At 37.5% G+C, this 15,242-nt stretch overlaps 1 protein-coding gene across 1 annotated transcript in view; it reads right to left on the minus strand.

Annotated features, from left to right (window-relative positions):
- Window positions 1–3,499: 3,499 nt before the first annotated feature.
- The window catches only part of IL1RAPL2 (interleukin 1 receptor accessory protein like 2), a 760,470-nt gene continuing 748,727 nt past the window's right edge, over window positions 3,500–15,242 (minus strand). Inside the window, exon 9 of the mRNA XM_081043405.1 lies at window positions 3,500–6,302. Coding sequence (XP_080899531.1) covers window positions 5,605–6,302 — 698 coding nt within the window. The 3' untranslated portion in view covers window positions 3,500–5,604. The remainder of the gene's footprint in view (window positions 6,303–15,242) is intronic.

A 15,242-nucleotide genomic window follows, 5' to 3' on the forward strand; every position in this document is an offset into this window, starting at 1 on the left:
ACCCTGGGAAACACGCTTCTCCTCTGTTAATAGTTCGCCTGGGTCACAGGGCACAGTGTCCAGGTGGGTATGCGGAGAGCTTTTGAAGTTCCAAAGCTCTTCCTGCACCAGATTCAGAGCTCGTATGTTTCATAAGTTCTGTTTACTCCTGCAGGGATCCGCCCAGATAGGTGGGGCCAGGGCAGGGTGAGTTGTGTGAGGTGACCCAGAGCAATGGCAGAGATCACCTCCACAGCTGGTCCTGCTTCCACAGCTCCCTCCTTTTGCCAGAACTAGTTGGGCTGCGAATCTGTGTCTGTGGTCCACAGTTCCCAGAATAGCAAATATTCTGTTCTTTTGATCTGACACTGCTACTGTTCCGCTCTAGCACCGGGCAGGTTGGTGCGGGGCGAGCTCTGGGAGGGTAGGGAGGGTCGGCTAGTCTCAGTGCCTAAGGCTTCCGTTCTCTGCTTGGCAGTGAGGGATTAAACCACCGTTTTCAGACTCCTTCCCTCAGTCTTTTCTCCGAGGCCTTTGCTGTGAACTTTCGGTTCAGCTGTGTTATATGCTACTCTCTCAGCTCTGTGGGCCATGCGCAGAGCCCTAGCAGCCCGAGTTTTTCCCTCTCCTGCAGCTGCAGTAGTTCCGGGATGCAGCGAGCTCGGAGCACTGAGCTAGGTCTGCGTCCTGTGCCAGCACAGCTCCGTCTCCGCACTTCTCTTTTCCCTTCCTCCCCTGCTCGCGAGATTCACCCACCTTTAGGTGAATTCAGTAGTGGGTCTCTTCTTCTTGCCTGTCTGCTGTGCAGGGAGTCCTTTGTGTCGTTATTGTTATTCAATTAGTTGTGAATTCCAGGGGAGGTTTACAGAGGTTCACCTCCCACCGCCATTTTGATCTCAATGCCTTTATTTTAAGACCATAATTATTTACTCCAAAGTAAGGTGAGGTATTTAAATAGAATCAGAAGATGAGACCTAAAGGACCAAACCTCTTCAGTTCTTAGTGGATCTGAAATTATACTCAGTGGGATGAATGCAATTATTGATTTCAAAGCAGATTTGCAGAAGTACTTTGTCTTTCCTGACTTTACTCTCCTGCAAACAGTTCAGGGATTGCTCCATTGGCAAATATACCTACAGCTATATTGTCTCTATTCTGGTCCTTAGTGTCAAGATGTTCAGTTAAGAAGGTAAGTTTAATACTCTAAAAAATAATTCTTTTGATGCAACTAACTTTGTTGACCTTCGACATTTTTATTGATTCTTGTTTTGTCTTGTTTGTTTTCATTTTCCACTTTTCACATCACCACATCCTGCCTATTCCTCTTCCTCCTGAGGTTTACCTTTTTCTGAGAGTATCCACGTCACCACCCTCCCACTTTTTATCACCTCGCATGTGGACTACGAAAATTGCCTCCCAACTGGTCTGCCTGCCACTATTCTCTCCCTTGTCTAATTCTTTCTGCATATGCTAGCAGGTGAAGTTTCCAGCCTCCCTCCCAGACTTATTTCTCCTCTTGCTCACCAAATATGCTTATTATCAGGTTAATAGGACTTGTTTATTTTCCCCTCAGGTTTCACATGTGCTATTATCTGCCCTTGAGAAATTGCCATTCTTCATCACTTTTCCCTCGATTCCAAACTTATCTCTTGCATAATTCAGGAGTGAATCACTCCACCTTACTTATCTACTCTGCATGTACAATATTAATTTTACTACACTGGAATATGTTTTGCAAATACCCCTTTCTTCATGCATATGATGTGTAAACTATTTGAAAAAAAGTACTTCAATTTAAAATAAATTCTATTATGCTTTATGTAGTGGACATTACATAGAGGCACTCAATCAATATTCATGTTTGCCTTTAGTACCATCTGGAGAAAATCTGGTTGATCAAACAGCAGTGAGCATTTGGGAAGACAATTTTAGATGGGTGTATGTGATTTTACAAGTTCTGATCTCACAGTAATTAAGCAGAGTGCTGAATAGTCATCGTAAATTGCTTAGGACTGATTTCAGCTCTAAAAAAGGTAATTTTGATGTGAAAGCATCAGAAGCAAATGCTTAGTGTTTATCAAACATCCCTATAAATTCATCAGAGAGTGTTAATGTCCAACACTGTGACCTCCTGTCAAACATCCTAGAACAAAAATTCATGAGTAATAGAGGAATTTGAGCCAGACTATTTTCAACATAAATTCCCTCCCAGAAAAGATCAGCAAAAACTGCAAGTGTTCAAACTTAACTGCTCACTGTGGAACTATTTTCTGTCTTAACTTCACTCTGTTTTTATCAGTTCACTACCACACCTTGGGAAATGAATACAAGGAGTGTAAAGATTTATATGTGCAATTTTCAGGATATTTCCCTTGGTCGTTACTTAATTTTCTAGAAAACACTGGGTGAAACCAACCAATTTATTTAAAACATAAAAAAAAAGTGCAGTAAATGCTAAAAACCAGAGTTTCTGTACTCCTGTAAGTCCTTCAATCACCAGTGTGTCAGGGAGACTCTTTCCTTTTCTTGGCAGAATTTCCTTCTTTCTCACACCTGCCATTTTCCAACTTGTCACAGAGGTAACCCAGAGGATACTACTAATTTCCATGTCTTCTGAAACTCCTCTCTAAACTTTTCTTTCATAACTTATTTGTTTCTCCTCTCATTGCAGGCTGTTTTCTACTTTTAAGTACCAGACTGCTAACCACCAGTCCTCAAACAAAATATTATCTTTTCACATGATGCTACCTTGGGTTCAAGGCTTACCAGAACCCCTCGAGTGTCTTTGTACCCATTTTTTAAATGAAAGTGATTGAAAGCAGAACAGATTTGGATCTAATTCAATTAAGGCTTACAAGGGGTGAGGAGAGATACCTTCTTACTTCCATTCAGGAACCATCCATCTATACTTGAGTCTCAATAGTTAGATTGGAGCCCATAGTATAGCAAACTTTCCAGATTTCATGTTTTGTCAAATTAAAACCATGTACATGTTGTCCATCTCCCTGAGCACTGTTTATTTGTAATGAGGTTTCATTTCCTATGGATCTATTTCTTTTGTGCATTTATCATTTGTCTCATAATTTCTGACATTTTTAGAATTTTTCACTTTAAAATAGCCTCAATTTAAACAAGTATGTGTACTGTTGAGGGATGATCTAAACAAATTTGTTATGAATATATGGGAACTAGTTGCACCAGTATTTTTCTAAATTTCCAAAATCCATTTCAGTGGAAAATGGAGAAGAAAAAATTTTTCCACTGTGAAAGAAACTGGAAGAATACATCATCATATTCTAGACTAAGTACTTATTGTATTCTTATGGGCTATATCTTTGAAAAATCTCAGATGAAAATCACAATTTAAATTGCCATCTAGAAATAATTTTTTATAGATAGTGTACACAGTGGTTCCTGAAAATGGTAGAAAAGGTTTCTTGTCAAGTTCCCCAGCACAAGTGTGAATGCTCTGTTTTTGAGTACCTACTAGTAGTGAAAGGACACATTGTGGCCAGCCAACTCAAATTGCTACCCATGTTTAATCATTGTAAATAAAGGAAGCAGAGAGACCCATGTTATATTTTCAGAACTGGCATGCTCAATACAGAACTATTAGTTTAAAAATACCACTCAACATTCTATTTGTATTCATCTAGACTTCTATGAAAAACAAAATAATAAAAAAGTACAATTGGTCACTTAAGCATATACTATTCATTTCATGCAAGTTATTAACTTATTAATTACACATATCATTAAAGAACAATGAGAGCAAATACAACTTTATAATACTTTGGAAATAGTTCAAAATTGATAAATTGCCATTTTGAAATACCTATAGTTTTTACAGAAGCAAAATCACCTTTCTCAGTTGAAAAAAAAATACACCTATGAAACAGCTGTATGTGTTGAATAGGATTTTCAAAGGAGCAACTAATTGTCCCACTTTGAAATGAACACGTATCACTGCTAAGCTTTCTGATACTGTTGGTGCATGATGTACTTCTTGAGCAGCTGGTTATAGAAAAGCAACAGAGAAACAAATATTTTTAACAAAATCCATGGATCACAGGGAGTCAATAATATAAAGAGGTTGAAAGAAATAATCAAAACACATTATCTAATGTTCTCTTACACATTTGAGTTTCATGATTACAATGGCTGGGCAAATTAATTTTTACATACTGTGGACGTTTCTTTGTTTATATTTGTCCAAAACATGATTTAAGAAATATTTTTCAAAATGCCAGAATCAATCTTGATTAACACTTGACCTCCACAGGCATCTTGGTAGAGAAGACACCAAAGTGGATTAATTGGAAAGAACATAAAGTAGTAATCCACAATAAAGCCTAGAAGAGGGGAACATTCCTTATAGCAAATTCGTAATATTTTAGATTATTCACAGGGATTTTCTGGTATGGTACAGTCACAGTCACAAAGTGAGGGTGAAGATGTTTAGTTTATAAAATACACTCTCTGAAAGACCAGGCATAGAGACACTTCTGCAGGAGCTTTGCACACATGGCCACGCAGATACTGTACATGTACAGAATAGTCTGTTTCACAACTACATTTCAGATAAGAGTCACTGTAATTTCTGCTCTATCATTAGTAAACTTGAATTATTTAGCATTTCATCTGTGATTATTGTTGTTTTACTTCTTTTGTACTGCTGACACTTGCAGTCAATATTTATTTAAAGTCAAACTCCAATGACTCTCAAAAAAAGTAGGACGATGCTCACATCTTCATAGAAAGCTTATAGCAGGTGAAGAAATTATTTAGGAAAACAATTCAAATGTGAATTTGTTAGCAAACAATAAAATGTTCACCTTAAAATGGTTTTCCCATGTGTAAAATTTTTGAAATAGGCTAGAAAGCCATAAGGGTTATTCAAAGTCATTCTAAAAGAATGCCTGACGATTCATTTGCTTAAGAAATGCACATTGTTTACCTACCTACCAATTTGCCTACAGAAGATGTGCTTGCCTAATAAAACTAAAATCTGTCATTATGAGCTGTTGATTTAGTCTACGGAAGTTGTCCATTATGTTGAAGAAGTTCTAAACATTTCCGTAACTGATCTTCCTCTACAAACAATCTTCCAATTTTAGTGCCTCAACACTTCTTTCTTGATAATTCCTGATTTTTCAGTTACTCTATAGAAGTTTTCCTTTCCTCTTAAACATAGTTCAGCATTTTCAAATTCAGCCAAAGCCTTTAAGTTGTCCCTATTTCAAATACCATGTAAGTACTGATATATTCATAAATATGTGGAAGATAGTTCATTACTAAGCTTGCCATCCAATGGTATCATAAAATCTACTCTAAAACAATAGAATTGAAGGGTTTTTTGTTTGTTTGTTTATTTTTTTGTTTTCCTTCCAGCGAGAAATTAAAACTGTACATTGCAACAAAGTACTATACTACAAAAGCAGGTCCTTCCCCCTCTCCCCCACTATTCTGAAAATGTAAACAAAAAATTGAAGTACAAAAGTGATTTCTGTGCCTTTTTCTTCAAACACTTTTTCAGCACCTCGATGTCATTAGGTGTACTTTATGCTTGGTATAGCAGAAATTCTGTTTGCTCACATAGCTGTTCTGAGGACTTCAGATTTTTCACTACCAAATATCACTGGTGAAGCTAAGCTCGTTGGATGATAAAGGTAGCAGGGAACTGTTTCTGTGAAATTCCTGGGTATCCCTCAGGGAGTTATTAAGGGGTAGTTGTCCATTGAGTAGCGTCAGAGGCAGGTTATAATAAGTATGGTGATTACCTAAGGAAGGTACTGGCAAGGTGGTCGTTGGCATCTCATGTTTATAACCTCTGCAACAGTGCCTCATTTGCATTGAATCTGAATGGTGGAAATTAGGGAGATCAGCTTGAGTTGACACCAGAGAAGCTGAGGTACTGGTCATGGCAATAGAGGGTATAGGCTGGAGTTCTCCAAAAAGTCCTTGTTCTGCAGAGTCCAGAACATTGCACCGAGAAAGCATTTCTTTTTTCTTGATGGGCATTTCATATACTAAGTGCTTCCAAAACTTAGAATTTAATCTGCTGCTTTTGGGTCCCTTCCACTTGATCAGGGACAGACGTTTGATGTTGTGCTTTAGTGATTCCACTTCCTGGCAATTCACCTTTCCTTTTAATTCTGTACACTCAATCAAAATCACTTTGATTTCTCCACTGACTAGCATGTTATGGAGTCTGCTTTCCAATTCGAAAATACTCCATCCTCGTCTGAGAATATAGTCTGGAGTTAACACGATAATAAGTCTTCTGCTTTGCTCAACACATCTTGTGAGATCTTCAATGTATGCTACAAATCACAGAAAGAGAGAAAGAGTAAAACAAAGACATTTCTAGTCTTTAAGCATTAGGTTTGCACTTTAGTATAGCAAAGATCCAGTTTTCACTAAGGTACATCACATTTTCTTTGGTGTATTGCACATTCAGATAGCCTATTTCCTTCAAAATAATAAAAAAAGAAGGAAAAAAAGAGCTCAAAATACTAATTTTCTTTCCCCTCATCATTACTTCCAGTATTCTGTTGGCTAATATAAATTCTGACTTCTTTGGAGCTTAGGTGTATTTCAGTTATTTTTATTTATTCAATCATTTCATTTAAGGCAGGCTGCCTGGCTAGTATTCTAAGGGAATGAGCAATCAACAAGTTGATAAAAAGAGAACTGGAGCTTTTTAATGACTGAAGAGTCACTATATTTATGGGTTTGTTTTGCTTTCCCCTAGTTTTCAACTATGAAAAGAGTAGGGGGTCTATGTATACGAACCACCTCGAAAATAATTGTGATAGAGATGGTGGAAAATCTCAAGTAAAATCATAGCTTGTTTCTCAGAATACCTTCTGTTATTTGCAACCTTAGGTTCTCCATTTTGCCCTTCAAACCCAGAGATAGGGCAGTGGTGTGCTTGCACCCAAGAGTTTAATTTGAACCAGCTGCTCTTTGTTCAAAGTAGGGTTGGAGGTGGGGGATGGTGTGGAATGAACAGTAAAGGAAGAGGACTCTTATCAACTGAGAAGTCTTTGTCCTACTTTGTGGAGCAATTCTGAGAGTAAAGTTAATATGTTATGTCCCTTTCATGGTAGAAAAACACTCAACTAACTCAATTTATTTATCCCGTGGAATAATCCTTTTGCAATCATGCCTCCCAAAGACTTATCTGCCAAAAAAGGAAACACACACATGTGTTAACAAATGGAGACTTGGACACAGGTGCTGCAACAGAGAGCTGTCTTTACTAAGCAGAGCACAAGGCCTTATCTAATGTACAGTGCCCTCTAGCAGAAGCAGAGCTTACAGAAGCATAGCAACATTGGTCACTGCAAATCTGCCCAAGGTTACAGACTACTTTCAAGGAGTCATGTCCAATACATAGTGTGGGGCCACCAAATAGCCCAGTACAAGCCATTTGAAAAGAGAAACTTCTTTTACAGATTCATATTTTACAGATGATCTCTCTTTTCCAGGGTTTTATTTCCACCACTTGGCAGCAAGCACTCTTTCACAAGTGAAAATGAGCAAACTTTCTACACACCCTACAGAAAAACAAAGAAATTTTTAAGAGATACAATTTTGCCCATTTTACAATTGCCCATTTTACAATTCATTGTTACTGTTGTTTTGGTTTTTACTTAATACATTTTAGGGCTTTCTCATGCAGTAGTTACAATGGCTGTATCTGAAGGGATAAAGCAACTTCTAAGTGGGAAAAGAACTTTTTAAGAATTTCAAGCATTTTATTTTAGGAATTATGTATTCAGGGGGAAAATCAGCATTCAAATTTGCAAAAAACAAAAAACAAAAAAAATGTAACAAAACAAAAACACTACACACGTAACAATGGGGAAGTTATCACTCGGTAATTATCATTTAGAGAACTGCTGAAATAGAATGGAAGAAAAGGTAGAAAGTTTCAATAGAGTGGAAAAATATTATCCCAATGTATCAACAGTTCTGACTCTTCATTTTCTTCCTTTCTTTCTGCTCCCAAAAAGAAAGAAGTTATGTGGGAAGCTTCATCATTAGAAGTTGGATCTGTAAGATACAGTAAAATAAACTATCATGCATCTTTCCCATTATTCTTTTCACCTTTCCTCAAAACAAAGCAAAATAAAACCCAAACCCAGAATCATGGTATAAGTGCAAGAGTCCATGAAAATGCAGTTTTACTGGTAAATTATGAGTTAATTGTTAATTTTATAAAGTAATTCTTTACAGAATAATTTATCAAGGACTTATTCCAATTAATATCCTTACCTCATTAATTAAAGCTTTTCATTTAGTTTTTTAAAAAAAATTGATCTGCACAAACCTTTTCAGGAGCACATCTGTAACATAAACTATACCTCTATAAAAAACACTCTTTCTGTGTGATGAGATATAGTTTAATTTACTTTTTAAACTATACTTTTAAAAACAGAAGTTATAGCTATACTTATGTCTATCTACTTAAAGAAAAAAAATGACAACCCAGGCGTTCACAGTCATTAGAAAAAATATACACATACATACTAATTATTTTGAGTGAGAACTCATGAGCTTTGGCTCTGCTATCCTCTTTCTTGAATGGGGAAGAGAACAGGGTATAATTTTTCAAGTTAGTATGGTTCTCCTACTTCACCTGTCAATTATATTTTGCCATTTGACAGCTAAACAGGGTGCAACATTTAGAGTTTGGGGGAGCTTCTTAGAGATTTCGTTAGACAGAATTTGCTTTTGCCCCCAGAAGGAATGCCTGTCAAGAGAGATCCCACTATGTTCAGCTGTACAGGGTGTGGGTGTTGAAGGGAACCTTGGAAAGAGGGAGTGGTCCCTGTCTCCTGCATACTACACTCTCTGTGCTTATCCTGGCAAAGCCTAGTGGAGAGTTGAGGCAACCATCCAGATTATTCCGGCTGAAAACCTCCTGTGGAAGAAAAAAAGGTCTGAATTATCCTGGTTTGCCCTATATATACATTAATCATATGCACTGGAGTCAGTCAGTCAGTACATCAAAATGTTCCCTGGGTAGACACAGCCCAAATGTCCCAAAGAAAACATGAGCCATTTTCTTGGGCCCTGAATTTCATATTCCATTTCACTTGGTGAAAAACCAAGTGGAAGTTTTCAGATGTGAAGCCCACATTTCACATCTTGGGATGGTGATCAGTGGCTGGGCAGCAACCTCAATGTTTGAAAGCAGCTGGGGAGGTGCCTCTAAGATCTGCCTGGCTCTAAGGAAAAGAAGGAGAGACTGTGCCCTAGCTTCCGTATTCTGGCTCTCCCTCTGTTTTTCTGTCTCTGTTTTGCTTTTCTCCCCCTGACCCCTTTTGCTCCTCTCTACTCCTCTCTCTTGCTCCCTTATTTATTTATTTTTCTTTTTCTGCCCTATCTCCCTCTTTTCCTTTTACCACCCTCTTTGGTTAATTTCTCACTCTTTCTGACTTTCCCTCTCTTAATCTCCCTCTTCTCGTGCCTATCTCCCTGTGCCTCTTCTCTCCCTCCCTTCCTTGCTAAGTCTTTTTGTCTTTCTCTTTACCTTTGGGAAAAAAAAACAAGGACCTAGCCATCATGGAAAATATAAGTAAATTAGCAACAAGCCAAACAGATAGAGTTAATATTTTTTACTTGCTAATCTTTAGCCATGGAGTTATTGCTGGCTTCTATGCACAAGTGCTCAAAATTATTTCTCCCTTACCCCGGGGTTGCATGTCTGCATCCAATGACTGAATTAGAACTTTATCCATTAGGACCATGTCCTGTTTTTGTATGGCCTGTGAGCTAATAACAATTTTTAAAATATGCTTAAAGGTTGTAAAAAGAAGTGCGAGGGTGGGGGAAGGTGGTGGAGGAGAAGCAGCAGCAACAGCAACAGAGGCCATATATAACCCACAAAGCCTAAAATATTTACTATCTGGCCCTTTACAGAAAGTCTGCTGTCCCTGAATTAGAGACCAATTGGGGTGTGTAGGTTTGGAAAAGTTCTAAATAAACTAAGTAGAAACAGGTATCATGTTAAAACATTGCTCGTCCATAGCTAGGGTATACTCTGACAGGCAGTGGTGTTTGCCATGGTAGGGCTGTGGCTTTGTGGGAGACATTTTAGAAACCATCAGAAACCATTTTAAAAAGCTTGCTACCATGAAGAGATAATAAAGAAAAGGTTTTTTTTTCCAAAAAAATGAAAATCACTAAATCCACAGCACATATGAAAATTCACTAAATCTTGCCCTGACTTGTTCAGGCAAAACTGAATAGCAGGAATCACATAAAAGGCTCTTTTTTCATATAAAAATATAAAACATCCCTTAAATGAAAGGTCATTATTTCTTCACAAAGTTTGAAGTAACTTATGATGACAGAAAAAGGGGGTTGTGTCTGATGGCCTTCTGTTTCTATAGACAAGGCTGTGAAACTATACCAGATTATCAGACATGAAATAAAGCTAATTACACTTGACATATTTGTAAAGAAAATTTCCCCTTGAACATTGTTTTGATGGGTGTGCTTAAGTTGGTATAAATTCATTGTTCACATTATAAGTGCACTTGCAAAAAATATTTTCCTTTTGTCTATATTGGGAGTTGACAGAAAGTTAGAAAAATATTCTAAAAGAAAATGCATTGTCACTAGGCCCTCCTTAAGATGTATTTTTATTGGAGAAGTAAGTGAAGGCATGCCAGTAGCACCAGTATTTGTAAGACACACAGAAAGTGACTACCTAAAACCATATTAAAAGCAAAGCAAAGTCAATTTTAAAATCACTTTCAAGACAGTTGTATAAACCAACATTCCAGTGCATTTAGAAAAGTAGGATTCTAGCTGCAAAAGTGACTTGAAAATAGGACATTTATTAACAAAGCAAAGCAAACAAACAAACAAACAAACAAACTGAAGGAAGAAATAAAGCAACAAAATAGAAGGAGGAAGAATGGCAGTCTCAATATATTGTTTCTAATCATATATGTGTGTGTGTGTGTGTGTGTGTGTGTGTGTGTGTGTATACATATATTTCCAAAATAACTCAGTATCCTCTAAATCTCAGGCTCTGAACCTGCTGCAGATGTGGGCAGAAGGACAAGAGAGAAAAACACTCTATGAATTTCCATGTGGTCTTGCTATTGCCTACTAGCCATCTGATTTATCAAATTAATCAACTAGCTACCTGTAAATTACTTTTTGTATTGACACTTCCACTTATGTCAGGGTTATTATTGGGGCAATTAGCATATTAAAAATATCAAAAGGCAAATACTTATCCTGCAGCCAAGGGCTTAATTCACTACCAATAGTAATAATAGTAATTCAATATGCTTACACCCACAACTATGTACATCCACTATCAGTTAAACAGACAAATCATTAGGGTGACACAGGATGCTTCAAAACAGATAATACTCCACTAATTTTTGGTGAACATTAGCTAATTGACAGCTATCAACAATGATACTTATAAAACACATGGGTTAATATATCAAGACTTAAAATCAAGACTTAATTTCTGACAGTTACTGAGATGGAGCCCCTCCTATTGCTGGTGTGGGGAAACCAGCAAATATAATATAGGTTTTTCATGGATCAAAGAAAAATGTATTATTCAGCATTATATTCTAATATTTGGAAAAAATGTTAGACCTCGGGTATAACTAGAGGCTTACAGTGAGGTATTTTATGATGTGGTCTCACTGAAAATACTATCTGCGTTTTAAATAATGATGCTCAATACTAACCAACTGAAAGAATTACATAGGTTGACAACCTGACTCTTTATCTTGGCTGATGTTGCTAAAGCTTTTGCGTCTTGATTCTGCCTCTGGCAAATGTTGAGATTCTGTCTGTACAATCTGCCACAAAGATTGAGGCTACAAAATTTTTATTTAGCCAGGTGTGTGTGAGGGAAGGAGGTAGCTTCCTAAACAATGTGTTATATTACTTACCCTACACAAACCTTCCCTGTCCCCACTCTCTCCAAGTTCTTGGCTTGATAATTCACAGATATGTTGCTGGGCTACATTTTTTTAGCAGGAGTTTTGTTCTAATGAATTCTGATTAATATAGGTTGATCAACAGTTCACATGGATGTGCTTAGACCTTGTGACTGCAGGGAATTATATTTATTTACAGTTTTTTTTTTCCGAGGCTATATTTCTGGTAGTGAATCCTTTACTGTGGCTATGTATTTCAGCTGTGGGTGGGCAGGAAAGAGTGATAGTGGGCAGAATATACTCAGGGATTTCCACATCTCTAAATTATTTCTCTTCTCTCTTGACCTCTTCAACAGTAGAGGTAGGTTAATGGAACACATTTGGAGAATATCGAAAGAAAGATAATGTAGAGAATAGCAAAAAAAGAGTCTGAAAAATGACTTTCCCCTCCTCTTTTCTCCATTAACCTCATGCCCTAGAAACCTGTAGATATACCAATTCCAATCAGAGCAATCTTAGTAAATATGGAACAAGACAATTTGCTTCTCATACAGTCTTTTCTGGGGTTCCTTTGGTACTTATTACACTTTTATCCTGGTCTTCTAGACTTTTATTTTTTCAAAGGTGCCTGTTTCTTGTGCCACCCAAACAGTAGATTGCCTGATAGAAATTATACACAATGGGTTATTCCTTTACCTCAAACTTTGATAAGACATCTTAGTCCATTGACTTCAGTACATTCCTTGGCACATTGGAGTACAGTTCCCTCTCTCTTGACTCTAACATAAAGGGAATAGTGGGCATATCTAATTTTATTCCATGGGAGTAAATTGCACACAATGTGTTAAATTTCCATGGTTGTTCATGTCACCCTTGCCTCACACTTTTTAGGTCACAGACGTCAGATTGCCTGGAAAAGGATTTTATTACTCCCGGAGGACAATTTACTTGAATGGTGTCCAATATGTCCAGCTATTAGAGGAACTATTGGCAATGAGTACTTACAGATCCATGTACAAAAATGTTTTTTGCATGCCTCACTTCAGAAGTGACTAGGGATCATCTGACACCAGATGTATTCTCCAGTCATTTGTCATTTCATTGTCAGCACAATCACATGGCTAGTGCTAGGCATTAAAGAACTGACGATTAGACTAGTGAGGAAAGTCTAGCAAATGCAAGAATGTAATCAGACATTATATATTTTTCCCTTAAATCACTGAAGGAGTTCTAGGACTCTTGCATGAGAGAAATTCACGGAAAAATTGAGCATGAAAACAAACAGAAAGATAATTTGATACTTGAGGCCAAACTCATAAATATAATTTCAGCAGACATGGCTGATCAACCATATGCATGATAGTATTTTTAGTTTACCAGTATCTTTATTGGATGCAATAATACATGAATAACTCACACAGAGAACTCCACAGTCTTCCTATGAATAAAGGGGAAATTGTGGTTAAAGCCCTTGAAGGATTTTTTCTCTTCAAAGTCCACTTAGATATCTACACATTTTCCTAAAGCTTCATCCAGAAGTGGCTCAATTTATAATTGTTAATAAAGGCAAATAAAAGCTATAGGATTGGGTTGTTTCTACTTTTAGTCTTAGAATGTTATTTTCTCACCATGATTAATGGCCCTCAGCCCAATTTAATAAACTTTTATATTTTTGTTTTTTAATCTCTGCAGAAACACTGAGATAAGATGGGCTCAAGAGCCTAAGTGGTACTCATCCAAAAACGTCCCCAATCTCAAGATCTCAGTTGCACAGCTGGGTTCTGTTGCTCACATGTCAGCTTCAGAGCACATCTGTTCATTCCTCAAGGATCCACTAGGCCCCATGAACACAATGTGCTCTGTGTAGAGTATTTTATACCACAAAACCCAGCAGCTGCAGGGGTGAGAAAATCTCTACTTCTCAAGTTTGTGTCTCCAGGCAGTTTGAGTAGGGTGTTTTCTATCTGGCTTTCTTTTGGTTGCCTGTCACTTCTGACATTCAGACGCCTGTTGGCAACAAAGTTGCTTTTGCTATCCTCAGGACAGATGTTTCTAGCCTGGGAAGAGACAGACCAAACTTTTACTGGAAAGTAGGAATTCTTGCCACATTCAGGCACCAAACCTGAGAAAACATGAGAAAGATCCTGGCTACAGGCTCAAAAACGGAAAGGTAGGTCACTGCCAGGAAAAAAAAAAAAAAGTCCAGATCTGAGGACTTAGTTTTAGCATTTAGGGAACACACTTATGTCAAATCTTCCCATCTCTGATGGTTCAAGATGACCAAAGGACACTTCCCTAGTAGGCCATGTGAGAAGGGTACAGACACTTCCACCTTCCCTTGTAAAGTGACATGTTTGTATTGAAGCTTTTTGAGAACTCCTGGGAGACAGAGGGAGAAAGTGTGAGAGAGAGAGAGCAGGGTGTGAAGGGAGATCCGTTCATGTACTTTTGAAACTGTATTGGAACTGCATTGGAAAGGTTTGTGTGAATTTGGGTTGGAATATCACGCGAGTAGTACAAAAGCAACTGAAGATACATCCGAAGTGAAGGCATTAAACATGAATGGGTTTAAGTCATAGACTTCATTAATTTGATTCATAGAAAATTATTGTTGTAGATCAAGAATATCATGAAGTCTGCTTTCACAATCCTCAAAGGCCTCATTGCTAGTTTTTGGATGAAGGAGTAGTCTTGGGTCAACATATTTTAAATGAGATGTGAGGGACAAACATAGCTTATAATATTGTAACTAGGTTTCCCTCCCCCACAGGAATGTGTCTATATTTATATAGCATAACCTGTTAAATCTGTACCAATGGCTGCAAATACAGACCACAGAAGCTTCTTTAATAACACACATACACCAAGTCCAAAATGTTCTACTCTGTCATTCATGTGTAAATCAAGTATATTATTCATATACTTCATCGACTTCCTGAATGCGTGCTAAAAATGCCAAGGAAAAACTCGTTAATCGTGACACGGTGACTGCTCAGCCAGCTCTGAAATGTTGATGGAAAAGAAAAAATTGTCAAAGGGCCCTTTTAAGAATGGCTGCAGGTTATACTCGCAAATCGGAATTCAGAGAACATGAATTTCCTTCTTCAGGAAGGAAGAATGAAAGTCAAACACCCTCCAGTGGTTGCATCTAAAAGCTGCATAGCTGTCCCAATGGCTTACTTGTAAAAAGAGCCTTACTGTGTACCACTGAGAATCCAGGATCCAGGTCCCGACTCAGTTTGATGGCTGTATAATCTCAAAAAAATTAAAATGATTTCTATGGACTATAAAAATTTCTGCCCATCCTGATAACATCTTCTTGGGTGTTTTTAT

The sequence above is a fragment of the Rhinolophus hipposideros genome, assembly GCF_964194185.1.
Source record: "Rhinolophus hipposideros genome assembly, chromosome: X".
Taxonomy (NCBI): domain Eukaryota; kingdom Metazoa; phylum Chordata; class Mammalia; order Chiroptera; family Rhinolophidae; genus Rhinolophus; species Rhinolophus hipposideros.